The sequence below is a fragment of the Salvelinus namaycush genome, chromosome 21 (assembly GCF_016432855.1).
Source record: "Salvelinus namaycush isolate Seneca chromosome 21, SaNama_1.0, whole genome shotgun sequence".
Classification (NCBI taxonomy): domain Eukaryota; kingdom Metazoa; phylum Chordata; class Actinopteri; order Salmoniformes; family Salmonidae; genus Salvelinus; species Salvelinus namaycush.
Genome location: NC_052327.1, coordinates 11,914,397 through 11,934,095, shown reverse-complemented (window position 1 = coordinate 11,934,095; position 19,699 = coordinate 11,914,397). Strand labels below are relative to the sequence as shown.

Sequence of the window (19,699 nt, the reverse complement as noted above, 5' to 3'; positions counted from 1 at the left end):
GGTGCTTCTTCAAGTATTCACACCCTTTGGGCAATACGTTAGGTAAATGAGATTTCTGTATTTCATTTTCAATACATTTGGCAACATTTCCAAATGTTTTCATGATGGGGTATTGTGTGTAAATGGGTGAGAAAAATATTTGTAATACATTTTGAATTCAGGCTGTAACACAACATTTTGAATGGGTTAAGGGGTATGAATACTTTTCTGAAGGCACTGTATGTACCGGACCAAAAGAATCCCGAAATAATACGAGGCTGTTGAAAGGTGCTCTGGATTTTTTAAAGATGCCAAACCAGCTATTTTTGTAGCTGTCGGGAACTTGAATTCTTTGAGAGTTGTGTTAGCTAGCAAATGATGTTGTCTTTAGTTTGGCTAGCAGGCGAAAGAAATGATGGCCTTTGAAAGCTAAATACAGCTGCCATAATGTCTTATATTAACTGAGAGAACCACCGTACATGGTTAAAACACATTTCGGGGTTTATCTGGATCAGTGAAAGACCTGTAACCAGGGTTGGGTAGGTTACTTTCGAAATGTAATCTGTTTAGTTACTAGTTACCTGCCACATTGTAATCAGTAACGTAACTTTTGGATTGCCCAAACTCAGTAACGTAATCGGATTACTTTCAGTTACTTTTAGATTACTTTCCCCTTAAGAGGCGTTAGAAGAAAATAAAAAATGTGTGTTAACGATTGAACCACTTCGATTGCAGGATAAGTCAATGTTAAAGTTTACATAGCTGCCATATATGGATGTTTGACTTCCTTTAACCCATTGCGTTCTACTACATATAATACGATTAAATTATATCTTTAAATTAAAAACCAAAGTCTATCAGAATTCCAGTCATTCCAATAAATGTTATACCCTTTGATCTTCAAGAATAGGACTTGGAAGTATAGATTAGCCAAATTGTTTTACCTGAGCATGACCCCAAAACTAAGGACTTATTAGCCAGCCCTACTCTGTTTATGATTTTGTTGTCATGGATGACTGATTGGGCTCATTGATTCGAGTTGAAAATTAAATGCTGCACTCATGGAATGGCATGCTTTGAGCACTACTGAAAAGTGCTATTTACATGTGAAAAATGAATGCCATATGCTGCATTTGCTGCATTTACTATAAGCCTATTGTTTAACTGTTTTAAAGGGCAAACCCACAGATGAAACGATAACAAAACGGTTGCCCCGCCTCTGTTTTGGTGAAAAGCTGAGGGATGGATGTGCCTGGAGAAATGTAGTCACTCTTAGATGAATAGACAGGGCTATGGATGCAAGGACTGAGCATCCATGATAACATGATTAAAACAATAATTTTGATATGAGGCTATACAGTGTTAGTTAACATTTACAATGTTTCCCAACATTGGAGTAAAACAAGCTTATGCTTTGGGATCTCATGGAGTGTGACAGTTGAACTCATGAGGTGTTTATAAAAATATTTTTGAAGAATCAATGGAATATAAACCCTTTTTCAGGACCCTGTCTTTCAAAGATAATTCATAAAAATCCAAATAACTAAACAGATCTTCATTGTAAAGGGTTTAAACACTGTTTTCCATGCTTGTTCAATGAACCATAAACAATTAATGAACATGCACCTGTGGAACAGTCGTTAAGACACTAACAGATTACAGACGGTAGGCAATTAAGGTCACAGTTATGACAACTTAGGACACTAAAGAGGCTTTTCTACTGACTCTGAATAACACCAAAAGAAAGATGCCCAGGGTCCCTGCTCATCTGCGTGAACATGCCTTAGGCATGTTGCAAGGAGGCATGAGGACTGCAGATGTAGCCAGGGCAATAAATTGCAATGTCCGTACTGTGAGACGCCTAAGACAGCGCTACAGGGAGACAGGACGGATAGCTGATCGTCCTCGCAGTGGCAGACCACGTGTAACAAAACCTGCACAGGATCGGTACATCTGAACATCACACCTGCGGGACAGGTACAGGATAGCAACAACAACTGCCCGAATTACACCAGGAACGCACAATCCCTCCATCAGTGCTCAGACTGTCCTCAATAGGCTGAGAGAGGCTGGACAGGCTTGCAGGTCCTCACCAGACATCACCGGCGACTACTTCGCCTATGGGCACAAACTCACCGTCGCTGGACCAGACAGGACTGGAAAAAAGTGCTCTTCACTGACGAGTCGCGGTCTTGTCTCACCGGGGTGATGGTCAGATTTGCGTTTATCGTCGAAGGAATGAGCGTTACACCGAGGCCTGTACTCTGGATTGCTATCGATTTGGAGGTGGAGGGTCTGTCATGGTCTGGGGCAGTGTGTCACAGCATCATCGGACTGAGCTTGTTGTCATTGCAGGCAATCTCAACGCTGTGCGTTACAGGGAAAACATCCTCCTCCATCATGTGGTACCCTTCCTGCAGGCTCATCCTGACATGACCCTCCAGCATGACAATGCCACCAGCCATATTGCTCATTCTGTGCGTGATTTCTTGCAAGACAGGAATGTCAGTGTTCTGCCATGGTCAGCGAAGAGCCCTGATCTCAATCCCATTGAGCATGTCTGCAACCTGTTGGATCAGAGGTTGAGGGCTAGGGCCATTCCCCCCAGAAATGGCTGGGAACTTGCAGGTGCCTGTGTATATATATATTTATGTTTGTGTGTGTCCAAAAATGAATGTAGCAACTACAGATTGCCCCTTTTTAAAGTATCAAAAGTGTGTGAGTTTGAACATGTGTCCATTAGGCTTATGGATTACATTTGTATCGTCATTAATTAAATAGAGCAATAAATGCCCCACTGTTATTCCATAGTCTGGGACCGCACTGTGCAGCTGTTACGAGCACATTTTTCACTGGCTGTCCATTGGTTTAAAAAACAATGATTGATAGGCAGCTTAAACTTCTTGAATTCAACCATTATTGGGTTCAAATACACATTTAGATTTGTGAACAGCCATCCACAACAACCACAATTCGTAAGGCGCAAATAGCTAAATGAGAGAGCAGCAGTGTGATTCACATCAATGCGCTATGTAGATAAAAAATAATAAGTGATATCTGTATCGCCGTAGACTACACAACTGCTGTCATCCTTACGTCCAAGCGTTTATTCAAGTTGGATAATATTTGGATGCCGACAGCAGTCGTACCATTGGAAGGCATAGCTTGGACTGTAGCCTACAAAAGCTTATTCCTGCAATCCATCAAACCCATTTGGTATGTCATCATAGTGGTCTTTGACTTCTGGCCAGACTTGATCAGGTGGAACAAACTTAAACTTGTGCCTTTTTTCAATGCTGATTCAGAATGTCATTGAGAAAACAGGAGTGTGAAAGATTTTTAGATTTTCTTTCCTTTCTGAATTTAAAAGTAATCATCTAGTTTTTAAAAAGTATCTAATCTAATTACAATAATTTAGCTTGTAACGTAAAGGATTACAGTAAATAAAAATGATTCCCTTACATGTAAAGGATTACATGTAAGGGATTACAATCTGTTACTCCCCAACCCTGCCTGTAATGTGTTGCTTGAGCTTATGCAAGGATAAAGACCGACCGCACAAATACACTACATGACCAAAAGTATGTGGACACCTGCTCGTAGAACATCTCATTCCAAAATCATGGGCATTAATATGGCATTGGTCCCTCCTTTTCTGCTATAACAGCCGCCACTCTTCTGGGAAGCCTTTCTACTAGATGTTGGAACATTTCTGCAGGGACTTGCTTCCATTCAGCTACAAGTGCATTAGTGCAGTCAGTGTTCCAATTCATCGCAAATTAGTTTGATGGCTTTGAGGTCAAGGCTCTGTGCAGGCCAGTCAAGTTCTTCCCCACCGATCTCGACAAACCATTTCTGTATGGAACGTGCTTTGTGCACGGGGGCTTTGTCATGCTGGAACAGGAAAGGGCCTTCCCCAAACTGTTGCCACAAAGTTGGAAGCACAGAATTGTCTAGAATGTCATTGTATGCTGTAGCGTTAAGATTTCCCTTCACTTGAACTGAAGGGTCTAGCCCGAACCATGAAAAACAGACCTAGACCATTATTCCTCCTCCACCGAACTTCACAGTTGGCGCTATGCGTTCGGGCAGGTAGCGTTCTCCTGGCATCCGCCAAACACAGATTCGTCCGTAGGACTGCCAAGATGGTAAAGCGTGATTCATCACTCCAGAGAACGCGTTTCCACTGCTCCAGAGTCCAATGGTGGCGAGCTTTACACTACTCCATCCGACACTTGGCATGGTGATCTTAGGCTTGTGTGCAGTTGCTTGGCCATGAAACCCATTTCATGACGTGCTTGACAAACAGTTCTTGTGCTGACGTTGCTTCCAGAGGCAGTTTGGAACTCGCTATGCGCTTCAGCACTCCTCGTTCACATTCTGTGAGTTTGTGTGGCCTACCACTTTGCGGCTGAGCCGTTGTTGCTCCTAGACGTCTCCACTTCACAATAACAGCACTTACAGTTGACCGGGGCAGTTCTAGCAGTGCAGAAGTTTTACGAACTGACTTGTTGGAAAGGTAGCATCCTATGATGGTTGAAAGTCACTGAGCTCTTCAGTACCGGCCATTCTACTGCCAATGTTTGTCTATGGAGTTTGCATGGCTGTGTGGTCGATTTTATACACCTGTCAGCAACGGGTGTGGCTGAAAATAGCCGAATCCACTATCTTGAAGTGGTGTCCACATACTTTGGAATATATAGTGTAGTTCTATGTTGTGTGCTCTTCCACCATGTCTCACAGGTAGTGAATGAATGGTGCAGTGTAGCATCAGTCTTCTCCTCTCACTGCATCTGGTATGTGAGCTGAATTTGATATCCATATGGAGGGGAAAGGCTGCAGCACAAAGAGGGGGAACTACAGATGGAATGACTGGGAGAAGAAATGACGAAGCTAGACAGACCGTGGCTAGCAGAGAGAGAGGGGAAAGGCAAAGGGAGCTATAGATCAGGGGCCGTATCCACGAAGCGTCTCAGAGTAGAAAAATGGTCGTAAGTGATGAGAATAGAGCCTTTTACTCCTACTCTTAAGGGTAAAAATAATAGCTATATATGTCTCTTTAGTGATGCGAGTCCTACCTAGTTGACAGATGTTTGGGAGACCTCATGAGCTGGCCTAACCAGTTAACAGTTACCGGCAGGTGTCTTGATTACAGAAAAAAGGCAACGTGTCCGTGGTTCCTGAGCCATATGCTATTGCTTTGGAGTTATTGAAAGAACGTTTTGATATTTCTATATAATCAAGCCATAAATAATCTAGATCTACAGTGCATTTGGAAAGTATTCAGACCGCTTTACTTTTTCCACATTTATTATTCTAAAATGGATTTATATTGTTTTTTCCCCCTCATCAATCTACACACTACCCCATAATGACAAAGCAAAAACATATTTTCGAAATGTTTAACAACTGAAAACATTACATTTACATAAGTGTTCAGACCCTTTACTTAGTACTTTGTTGAAGCAGCTTTGACAGAGATTACAGCCTCGAGTCTTCTTGGGTATGACGCTACAAGCTTGGCACACCTGTATTTGGGGAGTTTCTCCCATTCTTCTCTGCAGATCCTCTCAAGCTCTGTCAGGTTGGATGGGGAGTCGCTGCACAGATATTTTCAAGTCTCTCCAGAGATGTTAGATTGGGTTCAAGTCCGGGCTCTGGCTGGGCCGCTCACAGATATTCAGAGACTTGTCCCGAAGCCACTCCTGTGTTGACTTGGTTGTGTGCTTAGGGTTATTCTGTTGGAAGGTGAACCTTCCTCCCAGTCTAAGGTTCTGAGTGCTCTGGAGCAGGTTTTCATTGAGGATCTCGCTCACTTTTGCTCCGTCAATCTTTCCCTCAATCCTGACTAGTCTCCCCGTCCCTTCCACTGAAAACATCGCCACAGCATGATGCTGCCACTACTGTGCTTCACTGTAGGAATGGTGCCAGGTTTCCTCCAGACGTGACCCTTGGCATTCAGGCCAAAGAGTTCAATCTTGGTTTCATCAGACCAGAGGAGGTCGTCCAGAAGGAAGGTTCTCCCACCTCCACAGAGGAACTCTGGAGCTCTGTCAGTGTGACCATCGTGTTCTTGGTCACCTACCTGACCAAGGGTCCTTCTCCTCCGATTGCTCAGTTTTGCTGGGCGGCCAGCTCTAGGAAGAGTCTTGGTGGTTCCAAACTTCCATGGGGGAAGATGGAGGCCACGGTGTTCTTTGGGACCTTCAATGCTGCAGAAATGTTTTGGTACCCTTCCCCAGATCTGTGCCTCGACACAATCCTGTCTCGGAGCTCTACGGGCAATTCCTTCAACCTCATGGCTTGGTTTTTGCTCTGACATGCGCTGTCAACTGTGGGACCTTATATAGACAGGTGTGTGCCTTTTCAAAATCATGCCCAATCAATTGAATTTACCACAATTGGACTCTAATCAAGTTGTAGAAACATCTCAAGGATGATCAATGGAAACAGGTTGCACTCAATTGAGTCTCATATCATAGTGTCTGAATACTTATGCAAAAAAGCTATTTCTGTTTTTTTTTTTTTATACATTTGCAAAAATGTGTAAAAACCTGTTTTTGCTTTGTCGTTATTGGGTATTGTGTGTAGATTGATGAGGGAAAAACCTGAATTTAATAAATTTTAGAATAAGGCTGTAACTTAACAAAATGTGGAAAAAGTCAACGGTTCTGAAGGCACTGTACATGCAACAGTATACAGTTGAAGTCGGAAGTTTACACACACCTTAGCCAAATACATTTAAACTCAGTTTTTCACAATTCCTGACATTTAATACCAATAAAAAGTCCCTGTCTTAGGTCAGTTAGGAACACCACTTTATTTAAAGAATGTGAAATGTCAGAATAATAGTAGAGATAATGATTTATTTCAGCTTTTTATTTCTTTCATCACATTCCCAGTGGGTCAGAGTTTACATAACCTCAATTAGTATTTGGTAGCATTGCCTTTTAAATTGTTTAACTTCCACAAGCTTCCCACAATAAGTTTGGTGAATTTTGGCCCATTCCTCCTGACAGAGCTAGTGTAACTGTCAGGTTTGTAGGCCTCCTTGCTCGTACATGCTTTTTCAGTTCTGCCCACAAATTTTCTATAGGATTGAGGTCAGGGCTTTGTGATGGCCACTCCAATACCTTGACTTTGTTGTCCTTAAGCAATTTTGCCACAACTGTGGAAGTATGCTTGGGGTCATTGTCCATTTGGAAGACCCATTTGCGACCAAGCATTAACTTCCTGACTGATGTCTTGAGATGTTTATATCCACATAATTTTTCTGCATCATGATGCCATCTATTTTGTGACGTGCACCAGTCCTCCTGCAGCAAAGCACCCCTACAACATGATGCTGCCACCCCTGTGCTTCACGGTTGGGATGGTGTTCTTCGGCTTGCAAGCCTCCCCATTTTTCCTCCAAAGATAACAATGGTCATTATGGCCAAACAATTCAATTTGTGTTTCATCAGACCAGAGGATATTTCTCCAAAAAGTACTATCTTTGTCCCCATGTGCAGTTACAAACCGTAGTCTGGCTTTTTTTATGGCAGTTTTGGAACAGTGGCTTCTTCCTTGCTGAGCGGCCTTTCAGGTTATGTCGATTAGGACTTGTTTTACTGTGGATATAGATACTTTTGTACCTGTTTTTCCTCCAGCATCTTCACAAGGTCCATTGCTGTTGTTCTGGGATTGATTTGCACTTTTCGTACCAAAGTACGTTCATCTCTAGGAGACAGAATGCTTCTCCTTCCTGAGCGGTATGACGGCTGCGTAGTCCCATGGTGTTTATACTTGCGTACTATTGATTGTACAGATGAACGTGGTACCTTCAGGCGTTTGGAAATTGCTCCCAAGGATGAACCAGACTTGTGGTCTACAATTTTTTTTCTAGTGACTTGGCTGATTTCTTTTCATTTTCCCATGATGTCAAGCAAAGAGGCACTGAGTTTGAAGGTAGGCTTTGAAATACATCCACAGGTACACCTCCAATTGACTCAAATGATGTCAATTAGCCTATCAGAAGCTTCTAAAGCCATGACTTCATTTTCTGGAATTTTCCAAGCTGTTAAAGGCACAGTCAACTTAATGTATGTAAACTTCTGACCCACTGGAATTGTGATACAGTGAAATAATCTGTCTGTAAACAATTGGTGGAAAAATTACTTGTGTCATGCACCAAGTCGATGTCCTAACTGACTTGCCAAAACTGTAGTTTGTTAACAAGAAATTTGTGGAGTGGTTGAAAAACAAGTTTTAATGACTCCAACCTAAGTGTATGTAAACATCCGACTTCAACTGTATCTTGCGCTTTTGACAATTATTTTATAAGGACTATTTCACATGATATGCTTAAATACTTAATACTCATAACCATTAGGCTAATAAATAATCACTTATTTTTATTATTTCAAGTTGTCCCTTTGGAGCGCAATATCACATTGTTAAAAAATTTGCTTTGAAGGAATCCATGTTAACTTTGATTGTGTTCGATGAAAATGATAGACCCTTCAAAATGTTTAATGCAAGTGTCTTGATGCCTACTGTGCCCAAGCGATTTAGAATTTTTAAACGGGAGTGACGAGTGTGTTGATAGAACAGTAATACTATCAAAATTCTGCTTTAAACAACCATCAGAATAGTTTTTTTTTTTAAGGTATGCATGCCAATATGTTAGGGAAGAATTAAGAGTAGGCAAAGTGATAGTGTCAAACTAAAGATATGTCAAAGTTTTAGTCACATTCACTGTGAAAAATCTGTCGGTGCCCTTTAGCAAGGCACTTATCTCTAATTGCTCCTGTAAGTCGCTCTGAATAAGAGCATCTGCTAAGTGACTGAAATGTACATTTTGTCTGAAGCGTGCTATAGAGTTCACAGCTGGTGATGCCTCTGCGATTGGTTATTCCCCATATTTTCAACAATCAAAATCTTTCATTTGCGCTACCTCAAACTATTGTAAGTACCAGCTGAGAACTTTTATGAATTGATTTTACACCTGGCTCAGTTTCTGAGCAGTGTCTTATCACCCTAAAACCTACTCTGAGCTGGAAGGTTTTTGTTGTTGTCTTAGAACATGTTTTAACAGGATCCCTAGGAACTTTTCTGAGATTCTTTGTGGCTACAGGCCTTTTCCACAGAAGTCAGGGTCGATATTCTTTAGCGTTGTCATCGAAGACTTTGGCAGGCAAAACCCTCATGTTCTACTCTGACCTTGGCTTGCCCAGATTTAATGATGATGTTGGAACTGCTTATGGCTGAAGCTCAGCAAACTCTAAAGCTCCAGCAAAGCTTCGCCACAGTGTGATCGTTGGGGTTGGTGGCAGTCCATCCTGACTAAGTTGACTGGTTATTTGTGGCTTATCTCTTGAGAAAGCACATTAACATGTTGATTAATCTCAATTAAACTGTCAGTCTGTTGGGGAAGATTTAACATATCAGCGGAAGACTAGAATGCGGACCGTCGAAGCTGTTTGCTGATCATTTAAAAGTACTGTTGGGATTTAATGTACAACACGTTGGACAGTTCGGGGTGAAATGCAAGGCTGTGACTGCATGTTTTCTGGGAAATGATGCATTGCTTGACCTCATCCATTCCTTGTGTTTGTGTGGTGATATCGCTTCCATCGTGGTGTTCTTTTGGGCTGCAGTGTATATCAAAGGATTGTGTGTGTGTGTGTGTGTGTGAGAAAAGGCTGTCGTCACACAACACTAGGCCTCGGCGCAGGACGTGTACGCCGTTCGCAATGCAAAACAGGTCTTTAGTTGAGTCTCTATGGCTTGCTACTTTAGTGTGAATGACTTGGCTGGATTTTGGCATGGTCCTCGCATGGTGCACTGCAGGACACCCATGTCTACCTTTCTCCATCAAGTGGTTTAATTACCAGAAATGGTGATCCGGGCCATTGGGGGAATGGGCTACATGCTCGATTACTGTATCGCCACTTCTCCTTGATCAGATGGAGGGGTGGTGCAACTGTGTGTCTCCTCTCCCCGCTGCAGGCTTCGAAGGCTGCTCCATGGTGCCCTCTATCTACCCACTGGAGACGCTGCACAACTCGCTTTCCCTCAAGCAGGTGGACGAGTTCCTCAATGCTGTGTGTGAGGACAGCAGCGACGCCCACGCTAAGACCATGAAAGGTAGGTATTCTAGTCAAGGTAGGTATTTGGCGCTTTCCAGAAGCAACATGCCTAGCTTGCACACTCCGGACCTGATCCACGTTCTGTTTGTGCTGTCCTGCAAACTCCGATGGTCATTGGCGTGATAATGACCATAAGAGTTGGCAAGACAGTACAAACAGATCTGGGAACAAGCTAACAAATACATACACTATAAAAGTATGTGGACACCCCTTCAAAATAGTGGATTCAACTATTTCAGCCACACCCGTTGCTGACAGTTGGATCAAATTGAGCACATAGTCATGCAATCGCCATAGACGTGCTACCTTTCCAACAAGTCAGTTCGTCAAAAGTCTGCCCTGCTAGAGCTGCCCCGGTCAACTGTAAGTGCTGTTATTGTGAAGTGGAAACGTCTAGAAGCAACGACGTCTCAGCCACGAGTTGGTAGGCCACACAAGCTCACAGAACGGAACCGCCTATTGCTGAAGTGCTTAAAAACGTCCTCGGTTGCAACACTCACTACCGAGTTCCAAACTGCCTCTGGAAGCAACGTCAGCACAATCACTGTTTCGTCGGGAGCTTCATGAAATGGGTTTCTATGGCCAAGCCTAAGATCACCATGCGCAATGCCAAGCGTCAGCTGGAGTGATGTAAAGCTGTCCGCCTTTAGACTCTGGAATCACGCTGCACCATCTTGCAGTCCTATGGACTAATCTGGGTTTGGCGGATGCCAGGAGAACGCTACCTGCCCGAATGCATAGTGCCAACTGTGAAGTTTGGTGGAGGAGGAATAATGGTTTGGGGCTGTTTTTCATGATTCGGGCTAGGCCCCTTAGTTCCGCTGACGGGAAATCTTAACGCTACAGCATACAATGACATTCTAGACAATTCTGTGCTTCCAACTTTGTGGCAACAGTTTGTGGAAGGCCCTTTCCTGTTTCAGCATGACAAAGCCTGGTACATACAGAAATGGCTTGTCAAGATTGATGTGGAAGAACTTGACTGACCTGGGGGGGGACCAACTCCATATTAATTGATTTTGGAATGAGATGTTTGCTGAGCAGGTGTCCACATACTTTTGGTCATGTAGTGTATATTTTGTGTCCGAGTCATCACTGTCTTTCTCAGTGGCATATAATACATATCCCCTGTAGGTCTCCTAATATAATGTTTAGTAGTGTACATCTTATATAAACACCATTTATCGTTTCCCTCCAGCTCTCTCTGTCTTGTTCGACACGTCAAGCCAGGGGTATGGCCAGGCACACACCTACCCCCCACCAAAGGCCCTCTCCTCCTCAGAAACTCCTGTTCGGCCCCCCACCCACCCACTATGCTGTGAGTATACTGACCTCCGTGTTCTTCCGTGTCCGTCCGACCACCACCCCAAGCCCTTACCCAGATGGGTGTAAGCAATATGGCGGACGCTCCTCCCAACCTCATGGGTAGATCAGATCTACAAACATGAAAATGATGGTAGGGAAAAGGGATTGTTTTAGGATCCAACACCACAATAGCAATGCTTAGTCTTAGCCACACTTACATTGTCCTATAGCAGGGTTGTGTTCAATAGGGCATGCGATAGAAAATGTTTTAAAAACATAATAAATCCCATTAGTACCTCCCCATTTTCAGTCTGTTTTCTTCCGTTTGTTGCCTATTACTGCCTAATGATCATGACACAGGCTAACAGCCTGACCAGCACCCATAACCAGGCAGAGAGAGACAGTTTTTTTCCCCACAGCATGAGATATAAAAAGCCTGCTTTGCTGGGCCTTAAACTGTCAAACTAAATGAGAGCCTTGTGTTTTTGTCTTTCATCGCCAAGAGGAGAGGCGCGATCAATTATGACTTCAGTGAAGTAGGACTCGGCATAATAACACCACTTAGTTTTGCCGAGCCGTCTCCGACTTGCCACTGGGGTCCGTTGTTGTCGGTGCCCCCCCTCTTCCCTCCCTTCCCACTCGTTGTGCATCCAGTGGGCTACATGGTGATTCATTTGGCCCTTTACCAGTATTTTAGGATTGCTTCAACAGCTGCTCTGAGCTGCTTTATCAGTCTCTCTCTCTCTCTCCTCATTCCTCATAACCCATTTAATGTCTATTATGGTGTGGAGGAGGAGTAGAAAACATGCTGGATGTTAGAATTGTCGCTTAGATGAATAGCAGTTTTGTTTTCATTTGAGGTGGCTTGACATTGTTTATTTTCCCAATGCAACTGAATTTAGTGCAACTGAATTTAGTACAGAAGTAGCTATTAAAAATGTTGCCTAGTCAGACCATTATTACTGTTCCAGCTGGCTGATAGGCGTTACTAGGTAGGTAATGTTAAACGTAGCATAGAGATTTTCAGAACAACCTTTTAATTGTCAATACTTCCTCAATTCTCGACTTGGAAGACAACACGTCTTCTTAACTTCCATGTCTAATTGCAAGGGGTTTGTTTGAATTTAGAAAATTCTCTGTTATTCAATTAAATCCATTTTTGGCTCCATGAAGTAGTCCAACAATGTGTATTCCGCCATCTTGTCTATGTACAATCTTCTCTCATTGATTGAGACAAGTGGGTGTCCACCCCAAAGTGCTGCATGTCATGATGACACTCGCCCGTCTGTCAATGAGAGAGAATTTGAAATATGTGACTACCGCCTCGATTCGGTCTTATGTAGCAAAATTTGAAAATTGTGTTTTTTTGCATTGGATAAAAGTAGAGACTCAGAGCTAGAAAATGGTATGTCATACACTACAGTTGAGGAACAATGGGAAAGTAATTCTGCTTTGAAAGTTGATAAACTTACTTTTGAGAAAATGGCCCTTGAATGTTTTGGTACACCTACTGGACAGTTCACCTTGGTCTACACCCATTCAGCATCGTTCACACCATCTTAAGTCTTAGCCCCCACCCATCTCTTCAAGGATTCACACGTGAGGCCATGTGCTAAACAGAGTGAGTAAGGTAGTGTAGTAAACAACCAATGATTTCAAGACTAAAAGTGGTGAAAGTAGTATCTTACAATAAGGATAAACTGCAGGTAAAAGTACACTTTATCTAATCCTTGGCCTATATCCTAATCTGACTTTGGTGCGGGTCATGTTCTTCACATTAGTCTCTGGTAAACACAATGTCAAATAAAATAAAAAGTTGATTTGTCACATGCACAGGATACAGAAGGTATAAACAGTATACTGCAATGGTTACTTGCATAGTAGCAATATCAACAACAAAGTGTCCAGATAAAATATTTTATAAATATTAGATGACGCTTACCAGACACACTTGTCTAAATTGATGGGTCATGTGAAGGAAATGCTATAACCCCCGGCCACATCTAGCTAAGTGGGACGGCAGGTAGCCTAGCCATGTAGCTAGCTAAACAATGCTGTAGTATGAATCTGCAGGTAGCTAAAGCTAACCAACCAGGTTCAATGTTAGTTAGCTATAACTAAGAATGAAAATGGATTTCTGATTAAAATAATATTACTACACATCATACACGTGACGTTCGCTAGCTAACAATACGCTTTAACTTGCAATGGAAACGACTTTGACAAAATTATAATATCTGAAAATGTAGCTAGACTCCATTTTTTTATTTGACCTTTATTTAACTAGGCAAGTCAGTTAATTAAGAACAAGTCATTTTTTTACAAGGACTGCCTACCCCGGCCAAACCCTCCCCTAACCCGGACAATGCTGGGTCAATTGTGCCCTATGGAATTCCCAATCACGGCCGGTTGTGATACAGCCCGGGAACGAACCAGGGTCTGTAGTGACGTCTTTAGCACTGAGACTCAGCGCCTTAGACCGCTGCGCGACTCTTAACCGTATACAAGGATGAATGCTTCACTGGAACCATTTAACTCCGTTTTGTTTGTAGCTACATCTTGTTTGGCCAGCGTTGTCAAGTTACTCCAGTTCACACTGACTGTGTCGTGTGCAGAAAGTAGCAAATCACTTTTTCCAACTGATCTGTCTGTCTAAAGCGCCTGCTACATTCAGGGCATCAATGTTTAGAAAAGTAGCAAAAATGTTGTAGTTCTCGATGGCTAACGTTATATATTTTTAAAACGCCGCGGTAGAAAGGACTCAACACATACTGAACATCTCACGTAATAAACAGAAACGTTCAAATGCCTCTCCTGTGAAGTAGTGATGTGCGACCATACTCCTAGTTTCCTGAAACGAGTCACATATACAAGATGCTGGCGATATTGCTATTAATCATGTGCTACGCTTAACGTTTCATACCTAACGTAGCCAGCTGGAACAGTAATAATGGTCTGATTAGGCACTAATTTTAATAGCTAGTACAGAAGGTAAACAGTAGGGCAACTTAGATACACTACATGGGCAAAATTATGTGGAAACAAATTAGTGGATTCGGCTATTAGAGCCACACCCGTTGCAGGCAGGTGTGTATATAACCGAGCACACAGCCACGGACTCTCCATAGACAAACATTGACAGTAGAATGGCCTGTACTGAAGAGCTCTGTGACTTTCAGCGTGGCACCTTCATAGGATGCTACCTTTCCAACAAGTCAGTCATATTTCTGCCCTGCTGGAGCTGCCCTGGTCAATTGTAAGTGCTGTTATTGTGAAGTGGAAATGTCTAGGCGCAACATTGGCTCAGCCGCGAAATGGTAGACCACACGAGCTCACAGAACGGGACCGCGGAGGGGTCAGTTCGTCTGTCCTCGGTTGCAACACTCACTACCGATTCCCAAACTGCCCCTTGGAAGCAACGTCAGCACAATAACGTTTAGTCGGGAGCTTCATGAAATGGGTTTCCATGGCCGAGCAGCCGCACACAAGCCTAAGATCACCATGCGCAATGCCAAGCGTCGGCTGGAGTGGTGTAAAGCTCGCCGCTATTGGACTCTGGAGCAGTGGAAACGCGTTCTTTGGAGTGATGAATTACGTTTCACCATCTGGCAGTCCAACGGACAAATCTGGGTTTGGTGGATGCCAGGAGAACGCTACCTGCAGCAATGCATAGCGCCAACTGTGAAATTTGGTGGAGGAATAATGGTCTGGGTCTGTTTTTTTATGGTTCAGGCTCCTTAGTTCCAGTGAAGGGAAATCTTAACACTACAGCATACTGTTGCCACAAAGTTGCTTCCAACTTTGTGGCAACAGTTTGGGGAAGGCCCTTTCAGCATGACAATGCCACTGTGCACAAAGCGAGGTCAATACAGAAATGGTTTGTCGAGATCTGTGTGGAAGAACTTGACTGGCCTGCACAGAGCCCTGACCTCAACCCTATCAAACTCTTTTGGGATGAATTGGAACGCCGACTTTGAGCCAGGCCTAATCGTCCAACGTCAGTGCCCGACCTCACTAAGGCTCTTGTGGCTGAATGGAATCAAGTCCCCACAGCAATCTAGTGGAAAGTTTCCCCAGAGGAGTGGAGGCTGTTATAGCAGCAAACGGGGGACCAACTACATATTAATGCCCATGTTTTTGGAATGAGATGTTCGACAAGCCATGTAGTGTATTTGTATGTGGTTGGATGGAGATATATGGAGGCAAAACGGATTAAACACCAGTAGTTGAGTTTCACCCAGGACTATGCCTAATATTCTAATTTCCCCAATTTCAATCACAACTCAATTACTTTCACCTAATATTTGACCTGTTTATGTTTGTGTGGGTCTCTCTCTTTCTCTTTTCATTGTGTGTGCGCAGTAAACAGTGCCCCCCCCAGCACAGTGTCCAGTGCAGGGCCCTCCTCCCCCACCTCAGTGAACCCATCAAATCCAGCCATACACTTCAGCTTCAGTGAGTAGTCCGCAACCCCCTCACTGGATCCCACAGAGGAACCGCAGGACAACCCAACACCTGGACCTTCAGAGGCAGCCATTATTAATCCATCCATCCACACTGTGCCCGTCAACCTATGAGTGCCTTCAAACTCTTGTTCGTAATCAGTCACATACAGTGCTGGACCCTGAGGACCGTTCGTCCTATTTTGTGGACAAAAACAAACCAAAACCCTCAGGCTTTGTCTGTCCAACCAACACTGCCCCATTTGAGCGACAGCCAGGGGAGCCTATGGCCAGTGTCCTCGGCAGGGTATAGACCCGCCTGAGGCTGGATGCATCCCTACAGCCCATCTGTCTGTCCTTGATTCAGACTGCCTGCTGATGTGGTTGCTGAACAGAGACAATGGGAGAAACTAGATGTTTTTCCATGCTTCATCCATATCCTATTCTATATGGAACCATATATATATATATATATATATATATATATACACACAAAATCTGTCTCTGCAGGAGTACCTCTTTTTTCAGAGACGGGAGGCAGGTTCAGAATATTCTACACCAATCATGGCAGACATAATTATTGGCATACAGGTATAGTTGAGCCAGTTGATCAAATACAGACTGCTTTCTCAGTTTTGTTGTGTGTCCCTCTTTTTATATTCTGTTTTAGGGTGACTGTACTTTACGTGATTTTGGGGGGGAAAGGTTACAATACGATACAACAGGAATACTGTACACTGAGTATACAAAACATTAAGAACACCTGCTCTTTCTATGACAGCCTGACCAGGTGAAAGCTATGATCCCTTATTGATGTCACTTAAATCCACTTTAATCAGTGTAGATGAATGGGAGCAAACAGGTCAAAAAGGGATTTGTAAACCTTGAGACAATTGAGACATGGATTGTGTGTGTGCCATTCAGAGGGTGCGCAACTCAATATTAGGAAGGTGTTTCTTTCTGGTATACTCAGTGTATGTTTCATATCATGTCTACACAGCATTTTGTCACAAAATAATACACAACTCATATTTTATATACATAATTGGTTTTATGTTTGAGTCCCATGTGAAATATATTTCATATCCTTATCTCAAACATACCAAAAATATAAACAATACACGTGTCTCAACACCTTACATAAAAATCTGTGGTAAATATGTTTTTTACAGTATTTCAAGGGTAAACCACTCCAGAGGGAAATAGCTGTACCCTTTAGGCTTCCTCAGTCTGGATTGGGTCCTCAAACTATTTTGAACATTTCTGCTGTCTTGCCAAAGTTATGTTTTTAATGTTAATTTAAACGATTGTGTATCAAATGATGTAATACATATTATTTGGGCATTTGTATTGTCCCAGTAGGGATAAATAAAGTTGAATTTAATATGTATTTATGGTTAAAAAATTACCTTTTTTTAGAAAGAAGGTATGCATTGAATCATTTAACAAAAACAATGGTTTTCTTGTACAGTAATTCTCCAAATTGTAAAACCAAAAGGTTTCTAAGGATTCTGAAGAGAACATGAATGTCATTGTATTTGTAGTTGGTATGTAGTAGTCTGTATGCTATTTCCAGCTCTCAACTGCACTAATGTCAAACTAGCACTGCTGAATCTGTAGAACAAAGCTTTATTTTTCTGTGAGTTTTCTTCATTGTTTTTCTTGATAGTAATGATTTATTTAATGACTGGTGTTTATAGGTGAAATTAGGACTGTTTTTCTGTTGTTGTGGTTATTTACTGTGCCATGTAATATCAGCCAAAGATACTTGATGCTGTATAGAATCCTCTCCTTAGACGTTGTCTTATTAAGGTCTAGAAATAAAACACCAAAAGGTTGTTTTATTAAAAGTAATATTATCTGATTTCTGAAGGTTGTGGTTCTTCATTCGTCTCAGGCAATAAAAATCTATTTTAACAAGTCTAATAGGGGCACTATTGTCTGGGTGTGTGGAGGGGGGGTTGTGGGTGCAGCAAGGTTCACTATTACAGTGTAGTATGATATGCTCGGTACTCAGTGGCACCACACATTGGATCAAAGATGATCGTTTGCTTCAATTAGTTTAAGTTGTCGATAGTGTGTAAGTGCACCGTTCATGTTTGTTCATGTGAATGATGGGAGAGAAACAGATCTTTAACAAGCCTTCATTGTACAGTTCAGGAATGCCCATACAGAGCTTAAATGCGACATCACAGAATCAATAGGAAAATATGAAACCTACTACATCTTTTTATTGTGTTAGTTCTCCTCACATAGGGAAGAGCAGAAAGCCACTGAAGTTGCTATGTTTTGTTGTGATTTATCAAAGATCGTGAAAGCTGAGGAGAGTCTCACGTAGACCACATCCTCCAGCTCCAGAGTCACTGCATTGGATACATAGTCATAACCCCCACTATTACACTAACCTGCCCACATTATTTTCTGCCAGTGCCCAGCCTGTTTCCTTAAACGGCGTTCTCTCGCTTCAGCTCATCCACCTGGCTCTCACTGGCTGTCACTCTGGCCTCCAAGTACCTCAGCTCCACGCTCTGTTGCACCACCATGTCTAGCAACCCTCTCAGCTCAGGTGTCGGGATGCGTGGTCTCTGTAGTTTCGGTCCTGTGACTGTTGAACAGTGGTGTAAAAATACTTTTAAGTCGTTTTTTGAGGTATCTGTATTTTACTATTTAGCCTATTTAAAAAATAAAAATCAACTTCTCTACATTCCTAAAGAAAATATGTACTTTTTACTCTCTTACATTTTCCCTGACACCAAAAGTACTGGATACATTTTGAATTCTCAGGCAGGACAACAATATGGTTCACGCACCTGTCAATATAACACGTTGTCATCCCTACTGCCTCTGGTCTGTCGGACTCACTAAACATAAATACTGCATTTGTAAATTATGCCGGCGTGTGGGAGTGTGACCGTCTGTCCATTAATTTAAAAAAAAATTAAAACGAGACAATCGTGGTGTCTGGTTTGCTAGTGTGTGTATGTATATATATATATATATATTTAAGGAACTTGATGTATAGCTTTTACTATTACTCAATTATGACAATGGAGTATTTTCTCCACCACTGCTGTTGTTACGTTATTCTCCCTGATCCCAGACAGAACAGCAACGCCTGAAACAGAAATGATGCATCTATGAGGCTCAGTCTGCTTCTTCTTATACACACTGGTCATGGTGAACTGATACATGGGAATTGTAACAGGTGTACTCAGTGGAACATTTGAAGAACATAGCCAAGGATGGTGGGTGATGTAGCAGAACACGGGTCAATATTACTTCATGACATGTCATTCAACTTTAAGGCCATGGGAAAATCCAAGCTGTCGTTTTCTTTCGATAGACAGTATTTCTGTGTGTGAATGTGGATCTGTGTGCGCGGTTGTGCGTTTGTGGGAGACTGGTCCCATCCAGTTGTCCAGTCTAAACAGGGCATTTTGTCCCTGGTCTATCAACATTGTGTGTTAATTGTCCTTATCGTGGTGAAGGTCTGGACCGACGGAGCCTGTGTTATTGATCTATAAAGAAAGAGAGGGGTGATGTCTGACAGCTGAGTATATCTGAGTCACTGCTCTTGGCTGGGACGCCTCTCTCTCCCCTCTATCTCTCCCTCTTTCCTCTCCATCTCCTCTCCTTCTCTTTCCTCTCACCCCCCCCCCCCCCCCTCTCTCCCCCTCTCCCATTCCGGCAAACCACAATGATGACTCCTTCCTTGGCTCCAGCTCTAAAGTGTTGCTATGGAGACCACTTCAATTCAGCTAGCCCCCTCTTTGTAATTGACTTCTCCTAGAGACGGCGGGTGAATGGAAAGAGCTGCGTCACCCTACAGGGAGTGCGACGGGA

The 19,699-nt window shown here is 42.7% G+C and overlaps 1 protein-coding gene across 4 annotated transcripts in view; it reads left to right on the top strand.

Annotated features, from left to right (window-relative positions):
* Positions 1–17,782, top strand: part of LOC120066088 (inositol hexakisphosphate and diphosphoinositol-pentakisphosphate kinase 1-like) — a 66,762-nt gene extending 48,980 nt beyond the window's left edge. For all 4 annotated transcript variants that reach the window (XM_039017188.1, XM_039017186.1, XM_039017187.1 and 1 more), the window contains 3 exons: positions 9,970–10,107; positions 11,308–11,427; positions 15,777–17,782. In XM_039017188.1, coding sequence (XP_038873116.1) covers positions 9,970–10,107; positions 11,308–11,427; positions 15,777–15,877 — 359 coding nt within the window. In that variant the 3' untranslated portion in view covers positions 15,878–17,782. The remainder of the gene's footprint in view (positions 1–9,969; positions 10,108–11,307; positions 11,428–15,776) is intronic.
* The last annotated feature ends 1,917 nt before the right edge of the window (positions 17,783–19,699 follow it).